Consider the following 24,024-nt stretch of genomic DNA (forward strand, 5'->3'; position numbering starts at 1 on the left):
TGAGGGTTTTGAAGTACTTAGAACGGAAAATAAATGTCTATTTTCATGTAGTTTCTTCAGTGTCATGATGGCAACTAATACCCCTTCTCACTGTTCAAGGGAAGATGTACTGTAACTTCCTTGTCAAAATTATCTGTGACTACACGTAAATCATCGGGTGTATTTTGATTAAGATCCAATAGAATGTAGCCGTAGGGTTTATTAGTTGCCTGATTGTACGCTGAAAGTAAAAATTTTGGAGCACCGGGATATATTTGTTTATTGAGAGTTATTAGCGAGCTAGAATCACGAACAACTCTGTAGATGATATAGTAGGTACAGTTCAAAGCAAGTGTTCGCATACACTTGCTCTGATGAAAGAGATTGTGTAGAACAAGAGTAACGAAAATCTAGTCATGATGTGAGCCAACAGTAAACAATTGTAGCATTTCCTGGGACCACTGTTCAATATATTCAGCTAAATCGTCAATAATCAGCAAAAAGTTTGGTTCAATAATGTCGAAAACATCAAGTCCCTGTATGAATTGTATCTGTACCAACGTAGCAATAGCTTTTATTTTATCGTATGACTCCTGCCAAAGACTGTAGTAATAGTAGATTTTTTTCGGCCTTTCCATAAACATTTTATTAAAAATTTTTATTATTTTAAATAAGAGTGTCGTTTTGCCTGACATTTATGGACCACATAGAAACGATCTGAACGGTGTTTTAAATTGATAGATATTGCTGTTCGCTTCAACAGCTCGAACAAAACCAATAAAGAATCATATTTTCTTTTATTTTTAACATAAAAGCAGCACTTTACAAATAATAATAAAACCATTAGAAAAAAACACTTTATATTTAATAAATACACTTAATTTAGATTTCTTTTATTTATTTATTTATTTACAAAAACATAAACATTTATTTGAGATAGGCACTAGGAAAAAACACTATTTTGTTAAATAATAAATACACTTAAAATATTATCACATTTTTTTATTTACACGAAATACAACACATTTAATAAACAACATTTTTAATTTGAAATAGGGTCCCCCCACCCCCTTGGGGCGGCTGCTGCGGCGGCCGAACCAGAAAGTGCTTGGGGAGGGGGGCGCTGCAGCGGACCAGGGCCGGGCCGAGCACATTAGATTATGAAGGAATAACTCTGCCTTTCATAAGCATATATTGAACATTTATAAATTTTGATAAAAAAAAAAATTCTCAAAAGCGCCCATCACCCACCTTTTACTATGAATGAATTTAAGTTAATTTATCCGGACCGAGTTGTTTTCTGTACTCTATGAATTAAACTCGATCTGAAATCATGTAGTTTCCGTGTTGAAGTACCTTCACACCATCCTCAAGTACATAAACTTTGTCTGATATGGCCGACACGGTGTTTTTCTCAACTCTAACCGTGTAGTTTTTAAATTGTAAAGAGCAAATCGCCATGATTTCCACTCTTGGGACTAAACTACGTTCCACACAGTTTCTATAAGCACTCATATTGAAATTATTTTTTGCAAAGTATGTAGGCACCTCCTGGCCAGCTTGTTGGATATCCTTGTTGTGCGTTTCCAAACAGCATACCTTCGGCTCAGGAAACACACCACTGTATATTAGATCGCTTCCCATTTCAGATTTTAGCATTAACAATTGATTTGGTGCCTGGCGTTTCACTAGATCTGGATAGAGGGATTTATCCCAGTTGGTGTAGTCCATCCGAGAGCTCATGTACTCTCCATTTTCCAAATAATTCAACAAATTTTCAGTTTTAACTTTTAACCGGAGTGAATCAGTGTCTCCATAATACACTTGAACTTGTCCCTCAATCGGTCATTTTACCTTGCATACATTATAATAAAGTGACAACATGAGTTTTTTTAATTTTCGCTGTTGCACTCCCGCCTACAATATTTTTATTTAAAATAACCTTTCTTTCCTTGTGATGTAGGAGCACCATATTAGAGTCAATGATTGTGAAAGATGTGAAGTTTGGGTCGGCGATGATTTGAGCACAATCTTTTGGATTGGTTACAATGTCACAGTGACTTCTGTTTCGTACGTTTTACCGAAGGCTGAGCTCAAAATGAGTTTATAGATTTCTTTCTCAACTTTTGTTTTCGCTTGTGAATGTCGCTTTGTGTTTTCGCTTTTTTTTCGCTTGTTACTAACAAAGGTGTCCTTAAACGTTTTCATGTATGTCTTTTGATCAAATTGGAGGGTTCTATGTATCTTTGTAACTTTAAAACTATTAGACACAATCCATCGCATTAGCATAAGATGAACAACGATATTCTGTTTCGGGTTAAGGTCAGCAATAAGTTTTTGCTTTGAAGGCATCCAGTGCATACTCCCATCCTCTACTAAAGATAAATTGTAGGGACTCAGAGAGTCCCTACCCAACACTCTATTTATGCACCGGAAAACAAAGTCTTTTACGGAGTCATAGATTTCCATGGGTAATTCACCGTCAATTACAAAAAACCATCCTTGCGCCCCATTCTCCTCTACGGTAGCAATGTTGGGGAAATTCGAAGCAAAAGGATCGTTAAGCCATTTGTAATTGCCACATGGCAAACAGTAGTGAGATACCGCCAACGGCTAAAGGAAATTCATATCCCAAAAAACTGCATCTGACTTTTCATCGATGTGCTGTCCGGTCGATTTGGTTTTCATGATACGGTCCCCGTGAAAAACATACCCACCCCTCAATGATCTCTCTAAAAATAGATGCTGATCCACGTTGGTGATCAGATCCATTTCTTCTTTGCTGGTTTTAAGAATCACGTCCATCACCATATGAGGAGTGGAAAAATAATACCCTAAATCCAACCCAAATTCCCCATAGATTTTATCCGTGTTCTTGCACACAATGTCCAGAAGAGTCAATACATCACTGGCCAAGTACAGTTTACAGTAATCCCATCCATTTTTACATCCTCCCTTTGCCCAAACCCTCTTGGCAAATTCATAGTCGCCAGTGGTGCATTGGCTGTCCATAAGGGAATTGTAAAATGCTTCGATAGGCGGTAATGACACCTCATCTATCCTCAAGGTAGAGTTGTAGTAATCATATGCATATATGCCCTTACACGTCAATAAATCATAATTTTCATCATCGGGGAAACGCTGTTTGAGGAGGGGGAAAGTATCAAAATTGTCGCTTTTCTGTACCTCAATCAATTGACTTAGAGACTTGGGGAAGATACTGAAAGAGTCTAAAAAACGGATTTTATTCAGGCACGTTTTACTCTTGTCTACTGTTTTCCACAGGAATTCTAACAGCAGCAGCTTCTCTGATGATTTAGGTATGAGGTTATAGGAAAAAAAACCATCTACCCATGCGTCATCTACAACTACTCTCTTGGCCATGCGCGCTAACGCCGGTAAAATAAACTTTAAATCATAATTGGAATTGTATATAAAAACCGGTACGAAATATTGCTAACTAACGTTTATATTGCACGATTGATGTGCAACCCCTCTAAAGTTACTCCCTCCCGTTGACATTTCCTGCTATAAAGGATCGTGATCGATTACCTTCCTCTTACCCCCGTTCCCCGTACCATGATCAAATTCTCCCTGACAAACCCAACATATTTTACGATTTTTAATGGCCAATCTGTCATCTGGTGATAGAACCATAGGATAGTGTGTATAGCGTAGGTGTGAAATTGCGCCAATTGCTGTTTTAATTGGAATGGTCAATGCCGTGCGCATGCAGTCTTCCCCACCCAACGACTCAATTACATCCAACACTTGCATAGTATTACTAGAGTCTCTTTGCGCGTGAGCGTAAGAGACCCCTATGGCTTCATATGTTTTAACACGATTTGGATTTGACGAATCGTACACGTCTGAAAGTTTGGCTTCGCATTCCAAAGCGATCTTTTTGCTCTGCAGGAGTGAGTTCTGGAAATTTTTAAAACCAAGATCGCTATATCTCCGGTAAGTGTTTCCAAAGCCTGGTATCCATGACGTTCACAGCTTTTCATATGATGATTTAGCTTTAAAGCAGTGCAAAATTTGGACAGGCATGTTGGATAATAGTAGCGTTTACCCCGATTTTTACCCTCCCCCAAAACCCTACTAGTGTCCGTAATTGGATTAAAATAACCAAATGAATAAGGCTCTGATGGAGGCGTGTATAGAAGCCAGACCCAATTCTTCACTGATTCAATAGACTGAACCCTCATTGGAAACAATACATCCTTTTTATCAGAACAATGACCCTCCCCAAATTCTGTTTCGTACTGTAACACCGTAACACCAATCTTTAAATGCTCATTAGCCCACTCAAACATATCTATCTATTTTATTTTTATGGCAAATTGACCATTTAAACAATTGAAATCTACTTTAGGAAACTTTGACCCATCCTCACTAACAGCCAATTCGTTCAAATTTTTCATAAAAACATTATCACGCAGGTTCGAAAGGCCGCAATCAAAAATGCATACTTAAAACACTTTGGCTTCGAATAGAAACATATTCGTTGTATTTTCTTTACAACCCTCTAAATCTGAATGATATTTGAATTCAATAGCCCTCCCTCCTCCAGCACCACCTCTTAAAATAAAATCTTTTTTGGATCTACAAATATTGAGGTTTAAATTTTCTATGAATAAAACAACCCACCCGCTACCCCCCTCATTATAATTGTCCAGTTTAGTTACGATGCTGTTGACCCAATCTAAAAAAACCTCTTCATAATTTGCCAAATGCGGGCGAATTGCTAACATCTCTGTATGCAAATATATTGAATAAAGTTTGCTCGCATTTTCATTTAAATAATATGTTTTTAGTGCTATTGACGCTATTAAACTGTCCCTCCCTCCCCACACCCGCATCGCTTGTACAAGAAGGGTTCGAATCTTGTTAACGTAGGTATGAGTAATAGCCAGAGGGTCTGTTACTATACCCCCTTACATTAAAGAATTAAAGGGGTCACCGAAAGAGGTGGTGTATATATTAGTATGGTGCAACGCAGAGTTAGACAATAAAAAATCTGGTAGTGTATCTACTGATGCAACTAATGTTTTACTATCATCACTACTACTCTGGTAAACCTCAATAGTGTGGGTGGGGATGCCATAAAATGCCCCGATTCAATACCATCACCACAACCAATCTGTTCGCGGGGCGCGGTGTGAAACCCCCCCATTCACTAAGAATACCTTCCAGTGTGTTTTGGGATAGCTGATCAAGCCAGCCAGCATTGTCTTGTGACACATTTTTATTATGTATATTAGCATGCGAACCCTGTTTAGATGCAGTTGGGGGGATATCACTTAAATAATCCTTCATAAACCTATTTGTCTATTCCTGGTCCACATTCGTATTTATGTCACAAGTTAGGTCCTCTAGGCTAGCTATATCCCCAAAAAAATTATTTAAGAAGTCCCGTTGCCATTCTAAATCATTACTAACTACTGCATTATCCTAAAAATCCACTGGTGGTGTTAATAATGGTGTAGACTCATTGACAATAAATGTTCCTTGAGCTGGTGGTAAAGGCGATAGTTCATCAATGTTAATCTATAAAAACAGGATTTATTTTCCATGTGGAGTATCCACTATTTTATAAAGTCAAAAAATTTATTACTAATCAGCTTTATGGTCATTTATATAAAATAGAAAAGGATTTTTTGCACCCTCTCCACCCCTTCTCTTTTTTTCTACAAATACACCATTTCGATTTAAATCTTACGAGGTTAAATTCCATTTGCTCAACCTCGTAAATCATATAAAAAGAAATAATTATACTAGTCAAGAATGACCCTAATCTATCTATGTTTTAAATATGATATGCATAAAAAGAATAACACAATTTTGCCTATTAGGTCCGTCAGATTTTTATTCGGAATATTAATAATCTTCACTCCCCTCTTCAATACGAAACCCCCCACCCCAACACATTAAAGATATTGTGCATATTTTAAGGACAAGCATTGCTCATAAATCAATTATTAATCTCAAATCTACGATATTTTTGCAAACCGATACTTCTTCTTACTTTTTATGTTATAGTATTCGTCTATTCTCATTACGAAACTGTAAATGCATTATAAACTTGAATAAAAATACGGATTATTAACGATTTTCATTTATGTAGAATAGAAATAACATTTTTTTGCACTCTCTCCACCCCTCCTCTTTCTCCCCGCTGCAATTACTCCATAACCTAATATACGTAACTATCTGATTAAGCCACTTACGTCAGGAATTGTAGGTAACTCCTCAGAAATATCCTGGCTATGAGATGGCGGTACATAGGCGATTAGAGTCCTCCTGGCCATGTTCATTGTTGTAATTAGGTCAACATCAAGCGTACTAGATCCAATATCGAGGTTTGGTCGTTTTTGCTCGGGATGGCTTTGATCATCACTCTCCTTGAATAAAGATTAATTTTCAGTTTTTTCGCCAGGTAAGTTCCTCAGATAGGGCTAGATAATCCCCGTTTTCATTATGCAGGATAAAATAAAAAAATGTATGCTTTTTCAACTAGAAAAAAGAACACAATTAAAACTTATGGGGATAAATTATCATTCATAATTTTAATCTGCTTAAACTCGTAAAAAAGAAAGAATTATGCTAGTCCAGGGAGGACCCTAACCTATCAATATTTTAAATACAATGTGTAAAAAATAACACTATTTGCATATAAAACCCATCAGATTTTTTATTCCAAATATTAATGGGGGCGCCGTCTCCCTCATCAATACCAAAGCTCATCCCATACATTAAAACACAAACACTAAGTTATTAGAACATTTAAAATCTCAACAGGTCCACGATAGCTAGCTCCAATTATAACCCAAGAAGACCTAATGGCCCTTACATATCAGAAAAGATTTGAAAGGGAGATACCGTCAGAACAATTATATCGGCATTTGGGTGTCTGTCAATAATCACTTTTCATCCCTCAGGATAAAAGAAAAATAGATATGCTTTTTTCAAGTAAGAGAGATACAATTGAAACTTATGGGGATAAATTATCATTCATAATTCAAATCTGCTTAAAATCGTAAAAAAGAAAGAATAATGCTAGTCCGGGGAGGAACCTAACTTATCTATATTTTAAATGTGATATGCATAAAAAATAACACAATTTTGCCTATTAGTTTCCTCAGATTTTTATTCAGAATATTAATGGAGGGACCCCTTCCCCCACCTCAATACCAAGCTCCACCCCACACATTAAAGATATTGTGCATATTTAAAGGACACGCTTTGCTCGTATATCAATTAGTAGTCTCAAATAAGCGATATTTTTGCAAACCACTTAAGACGCAATTTATCCAAAATGCCTTATATCTGAACGGCTGTCACAAAGCATGTGAATTTAAATATAGATATGGAGTCAGCTGTCAATCAGAATGCCATATGGCGGATAGTTAAAAGCTACCTATACTGGAAAAAGTCTCGTTTTTATTATAAAACAAGAATAAAAAGAAAATACATACCAAAATTTTCTTGAAGCTATCCATTCGAATATGAATAATTAATCAATAAAGGTGATCTATTCCGCTTGCTTTTTTCAAGTTGATATAGAAAGAGTTATTGCACATTAATTTATACGAAAAAACAAGATTATTTTAGCCTTCAGTTGAAACTAGTATTCTTTCAGAAAGTCCATTAAACCTTTGAACACGTTATACCAAGGTCTTTAGTTATGGCTATTGAACCTAGAAAAACCTGTATGACCAATCATTTCCCTTCTGTGGTATTAGACGCCTGTATGGTTAGTCTTAATCCGTTGAAACTGCACTATATTAAGTACCCCCTATATTCGTTCTCACTGATTGGTCCAGGAAATGGGTGTCGCATCAGAAACCTGTTTGGTAGGTCATCTCCATTCTGTAGTGCTAGATATCTGTATGTGGTAAGTCTTGTACCGCTGAAAGTACACACAAATTCATTTCCCTGGGCTTGTAGGCGCTGCACATTCATAGAGGTTACTGCTTACCGCCTCCTAAGTGAGAGAAATAACTAAATAATACATCTACTTCATTCGCCAACACAGTCCCTAACATTCATTAAATTTCAGCAAAATTTAAGCGCTTAATAATATAAATTTTTTGAAGCAGAATAACGGGCCCTGGTCCCGTCAGATTAATATTCCTTTTCACAGCTAAAAATCATAAATATTTCAAAGGAAGTAATACTTTCTCATTCTTTATTCAGGCTGACAATGAACTCCCGAGAGGATCGATGATTGGCTGGATGAAGCCTTTGAGAGAGAAGAAGAAGGGACCAACGCCCCAAAGATGGACACCAACACTCCCTCAGTAAGTATTTCTAAGACTCTTTAAAACATACCTGGAAACATAATGCCGGATCTCTTACGTGGTAATTTTCATTTAATAAATTTATAACTAGTAGTATGGATCCAAATGGTCTATGTATGCTCATAACACCTTTAGATGGTAGTATGGTCATAATAAATCGGAAGGGGTTCCTTTAGAAGCCCTTGTATGATCATTAAATTTTACATGGTAGTATGGTCTTAATACGTCCGAAATGTCATTGTCATTCTATGGTCATTACTTACTAGTGAATTCCTTCAAGCTCATTCTTAACTTTTCTTTTTTCACGTGGATGAAGTGTTTCAATGAGCTAATAAGCTCTTATTATTTTCTAGGTTCACATAGCTACACCTGGGCCCTTTCATGAGAGCCCTAGAATATCACCGCCGCCACAATTCCACGATAATGCATGTTCGGGGCCCGTGAATAGAGAACTTAAACGAGGCTTAAGTGCGGGGGTGAATATCTTTGGTATATTCTTCCCCAACATTTCGACATGTGTGTTTCATTGTGATTTCGACAGTTTTGTGAGGGATCTTGGTCTCGACAGTGAATTTTTCGACAAAATTTTAGAAAAGATAACAACAAGCAAGGTCAAGAGGTTGCTACAGGTGCCCGCCCCTTACAGTGATATGGGGGAACCAGGATAAATTGCCGCCAGCTCACCCCCTGTTTTACCTGAGTTTTACTTAACTAACTCCACTTTGCGTATTATTTATGTTTTTAGAGCTGAGTTTGGAGACACCTTTAACTCCTTTACAAGTGGTAGCATCCATACGGTTCCAGTAGACCTAGCGCACTTGTATGTCAGCAAGATTCGGACACTTCTTGAAAAACACATTCGGGAGGCAGGAGGGCGAGACAGCATAAAAGCATACATCGCACTTAAAAAAGCTTAAATAAAAAGACGGGTGATTTGTGCTCGCGTTATCTACAAATGGATATTCGGACACTCTACCCTCACTTGCACAATTTTGAGGGTGTTTTCTCTCATTTGATGGGTAGTATTTTTAATAGAGTTGGAAGTCACAATGAAAATGAGAGTGGGTCGGTTGCTTTGTTTAGTGAATATTTAGAGGTTAATATTAAGAAATTTAAAAAAGGGATTTGTTTTAAGAGGTGGAAGAAATAAGGGGGGATGCAAGAAACAATACAGATTTAAAGCATTGTAAAGGTGTACAACGCTTTTAATTCGATACGGTCTTAGAGTGCTTCAAGTATGCAGTCCTTGTCATGGGGCATGAACCCAAGGCATTGGATACCACTAAGATGCATTTGGATTTGGACGGTTTGGCAGTTATTGGGATGAGGAGGGGGCTTAGTTTCCTAAAGTTGATTTCAATTGTTAAAAGGGCATTATCCTGTAACGCTTAGGGGGATTGACATTTTTGAGAGGGCCAATAAACATTTAAAGGTTGGGATTTCAGTGTTACTGTACAATATAGATTATGAAAAGGGGAACTTAAATATAAAAATGGGTTTTTATATTTAGTAAGGGCTCATTCCATTGAATCAGTAAAACACTGGGTATGGCTTCTATACGAGCCTGCCAAAGACCCTGATTCAACTGAATATTTCTTTCCAATGACTAATATTAGCCGGGTTCAAAATAAGGTTAAAAATTATAATAAAGGGAAAACATGCCATTATTGTCCAATGTGTCTGTCTAGCCTCTATACAAAATTAAAACTGAAAAACCAGTTTGGGCACTGTAAGTGTCATGGATACCAATCCTTGTAGATGGTTTCGGGGCGACAATGTCTCCTTGCGTTACAAAAACTTACAGACTTTGCTCTTACGGAGTAACAAGGTGAAGTTAGATATCGAGGCCAGACTTATGGATGTGTGCGATCCATCAGATTTGAATCGTGTTAAATAGCAAGAAGCACAGGGCAATGGGACTCGAGTAATACCATGCAATTGGTAGAGCTATATGAGGTGGGGAAGATTGTGTAGGCACAGCTATGATTGCTCTTATTAAAACAACAAATAAGTCAATTTATCGGCTGTGCAATAAAAATTGTCCAATGACTCTATCACCAGAAGACGGGTTTGCTATATAGCGTTTGCTATATAGTAAACTATATAGCAAGCTATATATCGTTTGCTATATACGGGTTGGATATTCGGACACTTTACCCTCACTTGCACAATTTTGAGGGTGTTTTCTCTCATTTGATGGGTAGTATTTTTAATAGGGTTGGAAGTCACAATGAAAATGATAGTGGGTCGGTTGCTTTGTTTATTGAACATTTAGAGGTTAATATTACGAAATTTATAAAAGGGATTTGTTTTAAGAGGTGGAAGAAATAAGGGGGGATGCAAGAAACAATACAGATTTAAGCATTGTAAAGGTGTACAACGCTTTTAATTCGATACGGACTTAGAGTGCTTCAAGTATGCAGTCCTTGTCATGGGGCATGAACCCAAGGCATTGGATACCACTAAGATGCATTTGGATTTGGACGGTTTGGCAGTTATTGGGATGAGGAGGGGGCTTAGTTTCCTAAAGTTTATTTCAATTGTTAAAAGGGCATTATCCTGTAACGCTTAGGGGGATGGACATTTTTGAGAGGGCCAATAAACATTTAAAGGTTGGGATTTCAGTGTTACTGTACAATATAGAGTATGAAAAGGAGAACTTAAATATAAAAATGGGTTTTTATATTTAGTAAGGGCTCATTCCATTGAATCAGTAAAACACTGGGTATGGCTTCTATACGAGCCTGCCAAAGACCCTGATTCAACTGAATATTTCTTTCCAATGACTAATATTAGCCGGGTTCAAAATAAGGTTAAAAATTATAATAAAGGGAAAACCTGCCATTATTGTCCAATGTGTCTGTCTAGCTTCTATACAAAATTAAAACTGGAAAACCAGTTGGGGCACTGTAAGTGTCATGGATACCAATCCTTGTAGACGGTTTCGGGGCGACAATGCCTCCTTGCATTTCAAAAACTTACAGACTTTGCTCTTACGGAGTAACAAGGTGAAGTTAGATATCGAGGCCAGACTTATGGATGTGTGCGATCCATCAGATTTGAATCGTGTTAAATAGCAAGAAGCACAGGGCAATGGGACTCGAGTAATACCATGCAATTGGTAGAGCTATATGAGGTGGGGAAGATTGTGTAGGCACAGCTATGATTGCTCTTATTAAAACAACAAATAAGTCAATTTATCGGCTGTGCAATAAAAATTGTCCAATGACTCTATCACCAGAAGACGGGTTTGCTATTAAAATAAAGATATGTGCTGGGTGTGTAAGATAAAATTTGCTGAGTGTAGTGGTGACTCGAGAGTCCCTGCTCATTATCATTTAAGTAATCCTATCCTGTCGGTAGCAATTAACTTTCGGGGGGTTGCATATAAATCGTTTAATGTAAATGTTAGGCAGCAATACTTTCTACCGGTTAAAATGAACTATTCCAACTACGATTTGAAATTCATATTACCAGCGTTGGCACGTTTGCAGAAAAATGAACTTGTATATGGTACATGGGTAGATGGTTCTTTTTCTTATAACATGATAATCAAATCATCTGAGAAGCTGCTAGTCTTGGAATTCAAATGGTCTGCAGTTGAAAATGATAAAACGCACTTGAACAAAATCCATTTTTACAGTCTTAGAGTTTCTTCTCCAAATCCCCTAGTCCAAAAATTACAAAAAAGGGGCGATTTTAATAGTTTCTTCCTCCTCAATCAGCACTTTCCAGATGATGAAATTTATGATTTATTAACATGTAAGGGGATATACCTATATGAATACTACAAGTCGATCCCCAGGCTACGTGAAAAGAAATTACCACCCATCGAAGAGTTTTATGATTCATTTCGCAATTGCCAATGCATCACTGCCTATTATAAATTTGCTAAACAAAAAGGTTTGGGCTAAAGATGGGTGTAAGAATGGAGAGGATTAGTGTGAAATGCACCTTTCAAGTGATGTATTCACGTTGCTGGATATTGTTTGTAAAAACACTAATAAACTTTACGAGGAATTTGGATTGGAAATGGGGTATTATTTTCAGCTCCTCATCTGGTGATGGATTTAATTATTAAAATCAGTGATGCAAATATAGTTTTGTATTTCCGACGTGGATCAGCACTTATTTGTAGACAGATCCATGCTAAGAGAGTATGTTTTCCACGGGGATCGTACCCAGGAAACCGATCCGACTTGACAAAGCACCGGTGATAAGTCTATTGTGGTTTATTTTTATATGAACTCTCTTTGTCCGTCGGCATTGTCTCACTTCTCTTTGCCGTGTGGGAATTACAAATGGTTGGACGATCCTTCTGCTTCAAATTTCCCCAACATTTCCACTGCTGAGAAGAATGTACCACAAGGATGGTTTGTCGACATTGATGGCAAAATACATTTGGAAATATCTTGCGAAAGGAATTTGTTTTCCTGTGCATAAACATACTGATTCCTAGGGACTCACTACACCCTTGTGATTTCTTGTTAGTGGAAGATTGGAGTATGGACTGAACACACTAAAAGCAGAAAATTATTGTCGACTTTCATCCGAAACAGGATATTGTTGTGAATTACGTTCTTTTGCGGTGGATGCTAGCCAACGGTTTCAATTTCAAAAAGATTCATAGAGCCCTATAATTCAATCAGAAGTCATACATGGAAATGTTCATTGACACTTTTGTCAAGAAACGATCTGAGGCAAAAAAAAGTGCAAAAAAATCTTTAAACTCATTTTAAATTTGGCCTTTGATAAAATGTGCCAGAGTGCGCACATCATTCACGATCATAGACTCAAATATGGTCCTATTATATAGAAAGGAAAGAAGCGTAAAATTAAATAAAAATATTGCTGCTGGCAGTACTATTTTGGAAATATCAAAAAATTCGTTTTGGAATTTTATTAAAATGTGTGTAAGCTCCAATGGCCGGGGGAGGAGCAAGTTTAAGTGTATTAGGAAGATACTGATTCACTCCTGTTAAAAGTTAAAGCAGATAATTAGCTCTCAAATGGACTACACAAACTGGGACGCGCCCATTAACCTGGAGCTATTGAAGCACCAGGCCCCAAATAAGTAAATATTTTCAAAATCCGAGACGGGGAACAACTTGATATCCAAAGGTGTGTTTCCAGAGACGAAGGTTTACTTTGTGCAAACGCACAAGAAGGATATCAAACAAGTCTTCAAGGGGGGGGGGCTAAGACTATGTAAAGTTACATTTTAATATGAGTGTTTATAGGAACTGTGTAGAGAAACATTTAGTTCCAAGAGCGAAAGTCATGGTCATTCACTCTTTAAAATACAAAAACTATTCAGTTCAAGTAGAAAAAATGGCATAACAGTCATATCGAACAAAGTCTATGTACGTGCGGACGGTGTGAGGGTACTACCACACGTTCACTATCTTACTTCAGATCGTGATTCAGATCGAAGAAAAAGTTGTCGGCAGTAACTGCACTAAACTTCTGAGGGAGAGAACGAGCAATTGGTTTGAATTTTCACTTTCCTCGAGACAAACTAATGGTCAGAGCTCTGTTAATGGAATTTGTATTATTCAAGGTACGAAAAACTAAGGACGATCTGTCTGTCCCTAGTACCATTGTCCCATTGTGAAGAAGAGAAATTTTGATTCTAAGGGTAAAGATCCTTATATCCGAAACTAAGATAAAATTTTTATCTAAAATCCTGTAATCCCAAATGATCCAAAGCCTTCCCCGAGGAAGGTTTTGGTTAAATGATCCAAAACCCACTCTAAATTTGAAACAAGATTTTGGGTTTTCAAGGGTTTTTCTATTGAAAAAGAAATAAACTGGGAAGAAGATGGGAAGGAAAGTAAAAACGTCTTATCTAATGGTAAATCACTAGCTGGATACTGATACTCTCTGGTTGATATGTTTTCTCGGAGTAAACGCTCCAATCTGCCCATGGTCTGAGAAAAGAAAATATATTGGGCTACTAGCGTTGCAGGATGTTGGTGACAACAATCAGTGTAACAATTATTACGTTATCGGGCATCAGATCAATCTCTCTTTAAGTCTGGCAGCACATAAAAGTGGCCAAATCCTGACTGTGGTGAAGCTGCCAATCCCTCTCAAGCCCTTCGGAAAGAAAACATTTTTTCCTTTTCCCATGAATAGCAACCTTAATGCAAAAGGTGCTATCGATGCAAGGCAGCAGCTGAGAGGGTTATTCAGCTATGCTGGAATGATTGTAATGACTAAAACCCGTGTTGTCCCCATATGGCTCAACAACCTTATTTTTTTACGACAATTACAAGCTTGTGAAGAACGCCAAAGAAACCGATGTTTTATCAAATTAGCCTACTTTCAGTATCTTTTTTTTCTACTTGTCAGTTACCATGTACTTCAATTTGAAAAAATAAATTGGACTTTTGCTATCCTCTTTGCATGAGTGTTCTTTTATGGATTATTAGCAATACGTTGTCAGTATCACTAAGATAAATTGTAAGGTATTCTTATATATGGACCAGTATGACTTTTAGACCGCAATTAAATACCAATTGAAAGGAGAAAACGAGACTAGTTATAGGAAATAGGACACCAAAACCTACTTGATGTGCCGTCAAATTTTTTTTGCCACTATTGTGACGTACCACTGCCAATTAGCATTGTTCAGATTGCCACAAAAAACATCATTGGTGTGGCTTCGGGTACTAGTACAGGTTCGTTTGTTTCAATATGATTAGGAAAGATGTTTTTTCCTAATATGTAATAACTAAGGGTTTAAGGCCGTTGCAGTGGAGCTCACGAAGTGTTTCCAGCGGTACAGATGTATATACTTCGTTACATTATACTCTACTATTTAATCGTTCCTATGACTACTGGTCTGCTGTTTTATTGGCAGGTTCAATATTAGGTAGTACAGGTGGTAAAATAGGAGTTTAAAAATAATGTGTACTCGTGACTAGGCCTTTAAATTGCTCAGAAACTGCTCAGTTACAAATTATAAGGCTAATTCTGGTTTTCTTAAATTTCTAAAGCAGAATTACGGAGTAAAAATTATCGATTCGACAGTTTCACACATTTTTGTGTAAGCTATGCATAAGAAAAGAAAGAAAAAGAAATTCGGAAATATAATTTAATATTATCGTTTCCGATTAAGGGCTGAAACCTTGAAATATTTTGTTAAACAGGTTGCTATTGGTAACACCTCTTTTGTTGTGCCTATATTTGCTAGGAGAGGGGGAAGAATATATTATGCCTGGCGCGGTAATTATATATTTTTCTATTTATTTATTTGTAAACCCGTCATACAAAAGCAAGAAGACGGAGCAGTAAAAGAAAATAAAATAATAAAACATTAGAGAAATCAATTAAATACTTCGCAAAATACAGTAAATATGCGAAAGAAACCAGAATAAAAAAAAAACTTCTAAGGGAACGAGTTTTAGAAATACTTCTAACGAGCGAACGCTTTATTTTCTAATGGAGCCATTATCTTACCACTGCAAGAAATGGCTCCAGTCGTGTGACAATTTAGTCATTAAAATTCGAAATTTACAATACTTGTTGAAACGGCAGCAGTTTGGTCAGTTACAATGTAACAAACAGACGAGTTTCGGGTCCAAGGTCCGAAACTCGTTTGTGACCTTAAATACATGAAAATATTTTATATTTCTTGCCGAAGGAGATCATTTGAAAAACTATAATAGCACCATCTACTTTACATAATATATATGCGAGAGAAATTCTTCAAAACGGCGCAAGATACTATATATCCTGCAAACAATAGCGTTAAACAATCTTATTAGAATTAAATTATTATTATTATAAAAAAAAATATTGAAAACTCTTCACATCAAACACACACAAAAAGAACACAATACAGACTGCAAACAACAAAAACACTGAGGTACCTTGAATGAAAATAAATCACTGCTTAAGCATGTGGGACCATTCATTTAAATTCCCATTGATTTTTCTATTATGTTTCGCTATCTGTTTGGCGACGGCATCCTAAGGGTCAGTAATCTTTAATTTTGCAATAGCGAGTGAATTTCTATACCACGGAGGCAGATGAAGCAGATACTTGGCAAAACAAAAGAACATGGATCAGATTTCACTCTTGTCATTTTTAGTTAGAAGTTTGTAGAAGGGTGCAGTGCAGAGAATATGGGGAAGGGCATGATCATTATATAGACTTGCTAGAAGGGGTTGGTTGAATTGAAGTTTACAAGATACGATGGAAGTATAGGCTTCTGAGATTTTACATTTGATTTTTTCAAGAAGAGGTTTTTTTCAACAAGCAGACCTAGATAATCTAGGTTTTCTACAAGTTGAACAGGGCTATATCCAAGCGTGATGGAAGTTGGACAAGAATTTTTTTCCAGTTAAACTGGACAATACCTGATTTTGAGGAGTTGAATTCAAGCCCAATTTTCTGACATTCCGCTTCAAGGATTCCAAAGATCTGGGTGACGCGCTGAAGAATTCGACTACGGCTTAGGATGTCGTCAGCAAAGCATACCAAGGAAAGGTTTACAGAAGACAAAATTAGCAAAGGTGGGCACGGTCTTGCTCTTCCAGAACATAGTTATTAAAGAGGTCGGAAGAGATGACAGCTTCTTGACGGGCCCATTTCTTGACTGGGACACGTTGTGTACGCGGAATCAGGGGCATGCCTTTATCTGGGGGTGGCTTCAGGTGGATACGTGGTCTTGAATATAAATCCCGAAGAGAATGAATAATGACGCGATCCAATCCGCGTTTACTAGCTTTCAGAAGCCCGCTGCATGAATAAGATCTGAGATCTTACACCGATAAGATCTAAGTACGTCTGAGATCATGTCTCTCCAAAACAAAGCTTTCTTAAGATAATTCCGCGTCAATCAAGGCATTTGCAACAGTGGTTAAAGCGTCGGCACATCCGGTACCTCACTTAAACCCGAACTGGTGTGGGCGGTGTAGCAGACTTTTCAAGTTCCTAATAAATAGTAGCTCAAAGAGCTTGCAAAGGGAAGTAGCTACGGTAATATGACAGAATGATTTACAATATACTTCAGATTTCCCCTTTTTAGAGATACGAGACAGATCTCCGGTGCAAAAAGAAGAAGGAACGATATCCTGAGTGAAAATCATCTGCATAAGCAAATACAGTTCAGCCGTAAGAGGAAGTTTTCCCCCGTATTTCAAATGAATCGCATTGACTTGATCAATACCAGATGAACGTTTCCATTTTAGTTTTTGGATGGGATCTTCGAAAGAACGGATACTGACCATAAAATCTTCATCGGGTTTCGGATTATTGAATCTATATTTAAACTTTTACCTTTCAATAAATGCATGAATGAATCATTTGTCATCTTTATCGATTTTGTATTTTTAATATTAGCTTGGGTAGCTCATCAGCCAAATTTATGGTTTGTGCTGATTAAAAATACAAAAAAATAACTAAATTTAACGTTACATACCAAACGTCCTTAGGACAATGAAATTTCCTTTTTGAGTAAAAACGTTTGGAAGTAGAAGTCAGCGGTATCAATTAAGAAAATTTAGGGGGAGGGGAAATATTTTTTTTAAGGTGGGGGGGGGGCAATTTTTAAAAAGAAAGTACTAAAAGGCCATTTTTAAACAAAATGTCAAAAAAGTCATTTTTGAATAAAAATACCAAAAATAGATATTTTTATAAATCTAAATAGGGGCCACACAACATGGATGCAATCCCTCGTTCCAACTGTAGCTCCTGGTAGATATTAGTAGAATTTTAGGAAAGAGTCTTCAGGCACCTTAGAAAGTTTGAGAGCTTCGTGAAAAAAGCTCCAGAAATGGACTTGATGTCAAGTCCAAATGGACTTAGTTGCCATATGCCTTTATATATATGTTGTAGAAGGATCGCACGTATCTTTGTTGTCCTCATCTGGCCTGGTGCTACAGTGAGTTATATGTAGTAGTAGGCCCACTAGTAGTACAAGTAGATAAAAATATACCCTTCGTCAGTGGTTTTGTCAATATTTTTTAACGCCCGGTCGAAGGAAAAAACGCTATTTTCGGCAACGCTGTATTAGCCGCATTCATTCAAAGTATAAAAGACGTGTCAGTGTCACTAAAAGGCCAGTAGCCAGAGCATACGAGTTTCCCCGCGTTAGATAGGTTGTCTCTACCTTTAATTAGTTTGTAAAAAAAATCTAGCAGTAATTGGAGAAAGGTAGCTTTTTGGGTAAAGTTCTACGAAATCATATTATTGAGTTAGGAATAAAGTGAATACACCATTTGATGCCTTTTTTTATGCTGATTACGAATATAATAAGCATTTCTATCGGAAATGAATTTCAGCCCCCCCTATATAGGCTATACCTAACCCTGAATTGGCATATATAGGGGGGGGGGGGGGCTTAAATTAATTTACGATAGAAATGCTTATTATATTCATAATCAGCATAAAAAAATGCATCAAATGGTTTATTCACTTTAGTCCTAACTCAATAATATGATTTTATAGAACTTTACTGCTTTTTGTTAACTTGGGAAGCTGCTGTGCTGGTCTGTATGAATGAGACTCCTTGTCCACATCATAGGCTGGCTCTGGCTTCCCAGAAACTGAACAAAGTTATTGTATGTGAGCAAAGCTTTCAAAAAAGGCTCATACAAAATAACAGACCATGAAAAAGTTGCCAATATCTTACAAGTAGGCCTAGGATAAAAAGATATAGGATAAAATTGTAAGGATTAAAAGATTATTTGAAAAAAAAAATTAACAGGGCATCACTTTTGGGTCAATATCTACGAAATCATATTATTGAGTTAGGACAAAAGTGAATACACCATTTGATGCCTTTTTTTATGCTGATTACGAATATAATAATCATTTCTATCAGAAATGAATTTCAGCCCCCCTCCCCTCTATAGACCCATTCCGGGTTAGGTTGGGTTAGGTTAGGTATAGCCTATATAGGGGGAGGGGCTGAAATTAATTTCCAATAGAAATTCTTATCATATTAAAAATAAGCATAAAAAAAGGCATCAAATGGTGTATTCACTTTATTCCTAACTCAATAATATGATTTGGTAGATATTGACCCACTTTTGAACATGACCTAAGCATTTCAAAATAGTTAACCTAGCCTAGGGTAAAAAACCAGTATCCAATTGAGCAAAATTATGTAAAACTAAAACCCTCACATTTTGTTACCAAAGAGGAATTGAGAAGAATTGTGTGTATGAGAGAACAGCTAAAATCTAACCTATGTATCAATATGGTTACTATTAAACTTGTTTAAGATCAAACACTTGAAATTATTAGTTTAGTGACTTACCTAGGGTAAAGAACCAGTATCCAATTGAGCAAACTTACGTAAAATTAAAACCTTACATCTTGTTGCCAAAGAGGGATTGGGAAGAATTGTATATACTAATGAATAGGTCCTAGCTAAAAATCTAAGCTACACATCAAATGGTTATTATTAAAATTATTTAGATTAAACACTTAAAATTATTAGTTTATTGACTTACCTACAGGGACCTATTTTTGGAAATACCAATTATCCTATTTTGATGTATATATCCTTTTAGTATATCAGTTTTAGTCACATATTTGCAGAAAGCTGTTTTTCTTCAGATTCTAGAAATATAACTTTTATTGCTTAATATTTATTCTATAAAAAACAAATATTAAATATAATTTTTCTTTTCAATTGCTTTTCAAAACAGAGACTGCATTTTTTTATTTATGCTGACAAGTTCTTGGTGAAAATTTGACCAAGAAGGTAGGGTTCTTATTACTGCCCTCACATTGTATCATGCTGTAGTAAAAAGGGGTGGTCCAAATACCCATTGCAATTTTTCCTGAATGCCAAAGAAAAGTGTCTTTCCCAAAAAGAGGTCTTTTATCCTTCAAGGACCTCTTTTTGGTAATACCAATTATCCTATTTTGATGTTTATATCCTTTTAGTCTTTCAGTTTTATTCACATATTAACAGAAAGCTGATTTTCTTTTGATTCTAAAAATATAACTTTTATTGCTTGATATTTATTCTATAGCCTAAATCCCAAATATTAAATATATTTTTTTCTTTTCAATTGCTTGTCAGAACAGAAAACGCATTCTTAATTTATGCTGACAAATTATTGGTGGAAACTTGACCAAGAAGGCAGAGTTCTTGTTACTGCCATCACATTGCATCATGCTTTAGTAAAATAGGGGTGGTCTGAAAACCATTGCTATTTTTCCAAAGTGGTCTTTCCCAAAAAGAGGTCTTTTACCTTACATATATCATTTCCAATTGTTGTGTTGCTTTAAGTGCCTCCACCCCCTTCTAATTTATCGTTTTATATGCTTATTATATTTTTTGTAAATTTGGAGATATTTATTTTACAAAGCTATGAATTAGGTCAATATACCACTTGACATCTATTTTATGCTCCTTCTGAATTTAATAGGCTAGCCATAATAGTTGGAATTCAATTTTAAGCTCTATGGATCCTTAAAGATAATAACTTTCCTCTTATTTTTGGCTGTAGTAAAGGGATACAAACAGCAATTCTTACTTCATAATACATTTCATAACACATTTTAACTACAGATCCTCTAGGCCTATGCTTACCCCCCCCTACTGTGAAAATATATAGCCCAAATTATATATTTCCCATGTATTTTCTTACAAGTACAATTTACAGATACACAAGTTTAAACAAGATTGACACTAACAGCTTAAAGTAAGCACAATAATTGTTAAAGGATGCATAAACTGTTTATTCAATTGGAGCTTTATGAATCAATGCCTGTGGATTAAGTGATTCTAGCAAAAATGAATTTTTAATCAAATACTAATTTTTTAACCAATGTTTTAACCCTTTTCTATAGCAAAAAAAAAACAGAGAATGAGGCATCATCTTTAAGGGTGAATAATTAGTTAAAATTAAATTTCCAAGCAAAACAACTATTATATTCAAAAAGAGCATAAAAAAGGCATCACCTGGTAGGTGCACATAAATTATAGCTCAGTAATAAAATTATCTCCAAATTACCTGTATTTTCAACTGCAGATATCTTTTATCCCTGAATCTTGTTTAGTATTTGCTGTAAATTAATAAGGAGACAAGAGTTATGCTATTGAAAATACAATGACTAGCCAATATGCTTTATAATTTTGGCTTCCCATCTTTTTCAATTAGGGAGAGTAGAGGTAAAGTGAAGTAAAGCAACCTTTGGCAGGGATATAAATAATTATTGCAAAATGACTTTAAAGCATATTTCAGAAGCTTGCAGGGTTTCCTTTTGAAGTAGGCTAACCTAGTCAAGATTTGATAATGCTTAAGACCAGAGGATTATTTGAAGTAAACCCAAAACAATTCTGAACACTAGCCTACTTTAAACCAATTAGAAGTAATTTAGCATACTTATCTCATTCCTTAAAGGGTAAATTTATGGGCTTGATGCTTTGATTACTTTGCTAGGTAGTAGACAAACTCACCAGTTGATGCATGTTTTATGTTCTTTCTAAATATACTACTTGCTTCCTTTTTTAAATTCCATTCTGAGCCCATAAATACTACTACTACTAACAGCTCACCACAGCACCAAGCTGCCTGAGGCCAACACAGCTACACATGCTCCTCCTCCATCCCAATCTATTCAAAACATCCTTTTTACACCCTCCCACAAATTTCCCATTTCCTTTAAATCTTTCTTTATGACGTCCTCTCACCCCAGACAAGGACAACCTGCTTTCTTTGTAGCCCTAGAGTGTTGGCCAAAAAGAACAATCTTTGGCATTCTATGATCCTTCATTCTCACAATGTGCCTTAGCCACCTCAACCTTTCTTTGGGGCATTGTTTGGGGGTGGCAAGGGGGGGGGGAGTTGCCCCCCCAATAATGTGGAGAAAAAATTATTATACATCCCATGCCCTTTGACTATCCGAATATGGACCCCTCTCCCCCCCCCCCCAATAAAAATGCTGGAGATTTGCCCCTGGATAGAACACAACCCTGCTTAACTCCTGATTCAATACAAAACCAGCTGCTAACCTCATTTTATATGTTAACCATAGCAGTGTTATCCTTGTAAATAGCACTAATCACTTTAAGAGCCCATAAATGGACCCTTAAATTCACACTTTGTTTTTTATTAGACCTATTTGCCATTAGAGAATACTTAGCAAAAATTCCAAAAACTACTTTAAAACAATCATAGATACTAACTTGTCTCACTCCTAAAAATGTATTGCTTCCCCCCCCCTAAGAAAATGGATAAATATAAATTCCTTTATATATATTTACACTATATTTTACAATATTACAACTCTTTTCCTGTTAATTGATTAGCATTCACTGTAAAATAATAAAGAAGAAAAGATTTTCACTTTGTAAAATATAGTTGGTTCTTTATTGCCAGCTGATGGAGTGATCCATGCACTCATAGGAATGAGACAAGTAGACATACATGATTGTTTTAAATTAGTTTTCAGAATTTTTGGTGGGACAAAACACCAATTAGCCAGACAGCTAATCAGCAAGTATTTTAACCATATACAAAACTAACATTTTCAAGTGCACTGATAGTCAACAGTGGAGCCTAATCATCGATATGCACTTAAAACTTTGAAAATGTTGTCTAATCTTTATATTAGGATCTTAAAGTTAGATCAAAGTATCTAACCATGGATAGACTCTATTATGGACACATTCCATCTAATAATCATTTTAAAGCAAAATAATTATGTTTAAATAGGCTAGGATGTAAGATTAGCTTTTTTTTTTTTTTAGCTCAAATGTCAAAAAAAGTTTCCCTAGATTGTGGTTGACCAGTCCTAATTATCCACATCATATCCAAGATGAGAAACCCACTGTCATGTTTATGGAAAATACATCTTGTTCAAACCATTCATCTAAGTTAAGGTCCAAGTATTGGGGGTAATTACCCACTGTCCAAGTATTGGGGGTATTACCCTAACCATTTTCTACTGACAAATGATAAGGAACAAGGTATTGCCTTTAAGGTCTCAAAAGGGAATTTTCCAAGGAAGCAATTAGTATATTTAGAAAAAGAAAAAAAGGATGTGTTTACCATCTACCCAGCAGAGTAATTAAAGCACCTATAAATTTACCCTAGACATGCAATGCTTCATTCTACTAACCTCCTTCCCCCTTCTGATGAATAAATACATAGCCCACTTTATATGTTACTATTATATTTTAAAATAACAAATGCTAACATTTTACAACAGCAAATCCTAATCAAGCAGCAAAGAAAAGAGTATGCTATTGTAAAATATAATGGCAATATAAAAAGTGAACTGTATATTTATCCACTGCGGGGGGGGGGGGCCGCAATGTACCCTTAGGAATGAGATAAGTAAGTATTTGTGGCTTTTTTAAAGAAGTTCCAGACATTCTTAGGGGGTTCCTTCAAATGGTATACTTATCTTCAGTTTTCTCTTAAATTATGTAAAAGACAACTCTTGGTAAAATTCTAGATGGAGGGCTTTCCATAATGTTAAAAAATAGCTTACTAATGCTACTACTAATAAATCACTGCAGAACCAAGCCACCTGAGGCCAAAATAGCTATGCATGCTGCGCCTCTGTTCCAATATATTCAAAGCCCTCTTTACAACCTCCCAAGAAGTTTCAGTTTCCCTAAAATCTTTCCTTGTAACCTCCTCCTGCTCTATTTTGGGAAGACATGCTTTTTGTTTGGCCCTCAATGGTTGGCTGAAAAGGACAATCCTTGGCAATCAGTCATCCTTCATCTGCAGAGTGTGTCTTAGCCATCTCAACCTTTCT

The 24,024-nt window shown here is 36.2% G+C and overlaps 1 protein-coding gene across 3 annotated transcripts in view; it reads left to right on the top strand.

Moving 5' to 3' along the window:
* Positions 1 to 24,024, top strand: part of LOC148950195 (endoplasmic reticulum lectin 1) — a 69,440-nt gene that overhangs the window by 7,892 nt on the left and 37,524 nt on the right. The window contains exon 2 of one of the 3 annotated variants that reach the window (XM_089092211.1): positions 8,179 to 8,282. In XM_089092211.1, the coding sequence (XP_088948337.1) occupies positions 8,179 to 8,282 (104 nt within the window). Of the gene's footprint in view, positions 1 to 8,178; positions 8,283 to 18,308; positions 18,448 to 24,024 lie in introns of those variants that run through there. The other 2 variants (XM_089092212.1, XM_089092214.1) reach the window with 2 other exon arrangements.

Source organism: Artemia sp. Qi Xiang Cuo, chromosome 7, assembly GCF_049724085.1.
Source record: "Artemia sp. Qi Xiang Cuo chromosome 7, ASM4972408v1, whole genome shotgun sequence".
In the NCBI taxonomy this organism is placed as follows: Eukaryota; Metazoa; Arthropoda; class Branchiopoda; order Anostraca; family Artemiidae; genus Artemia; species Artemia sp. Qi Xiang Cuo.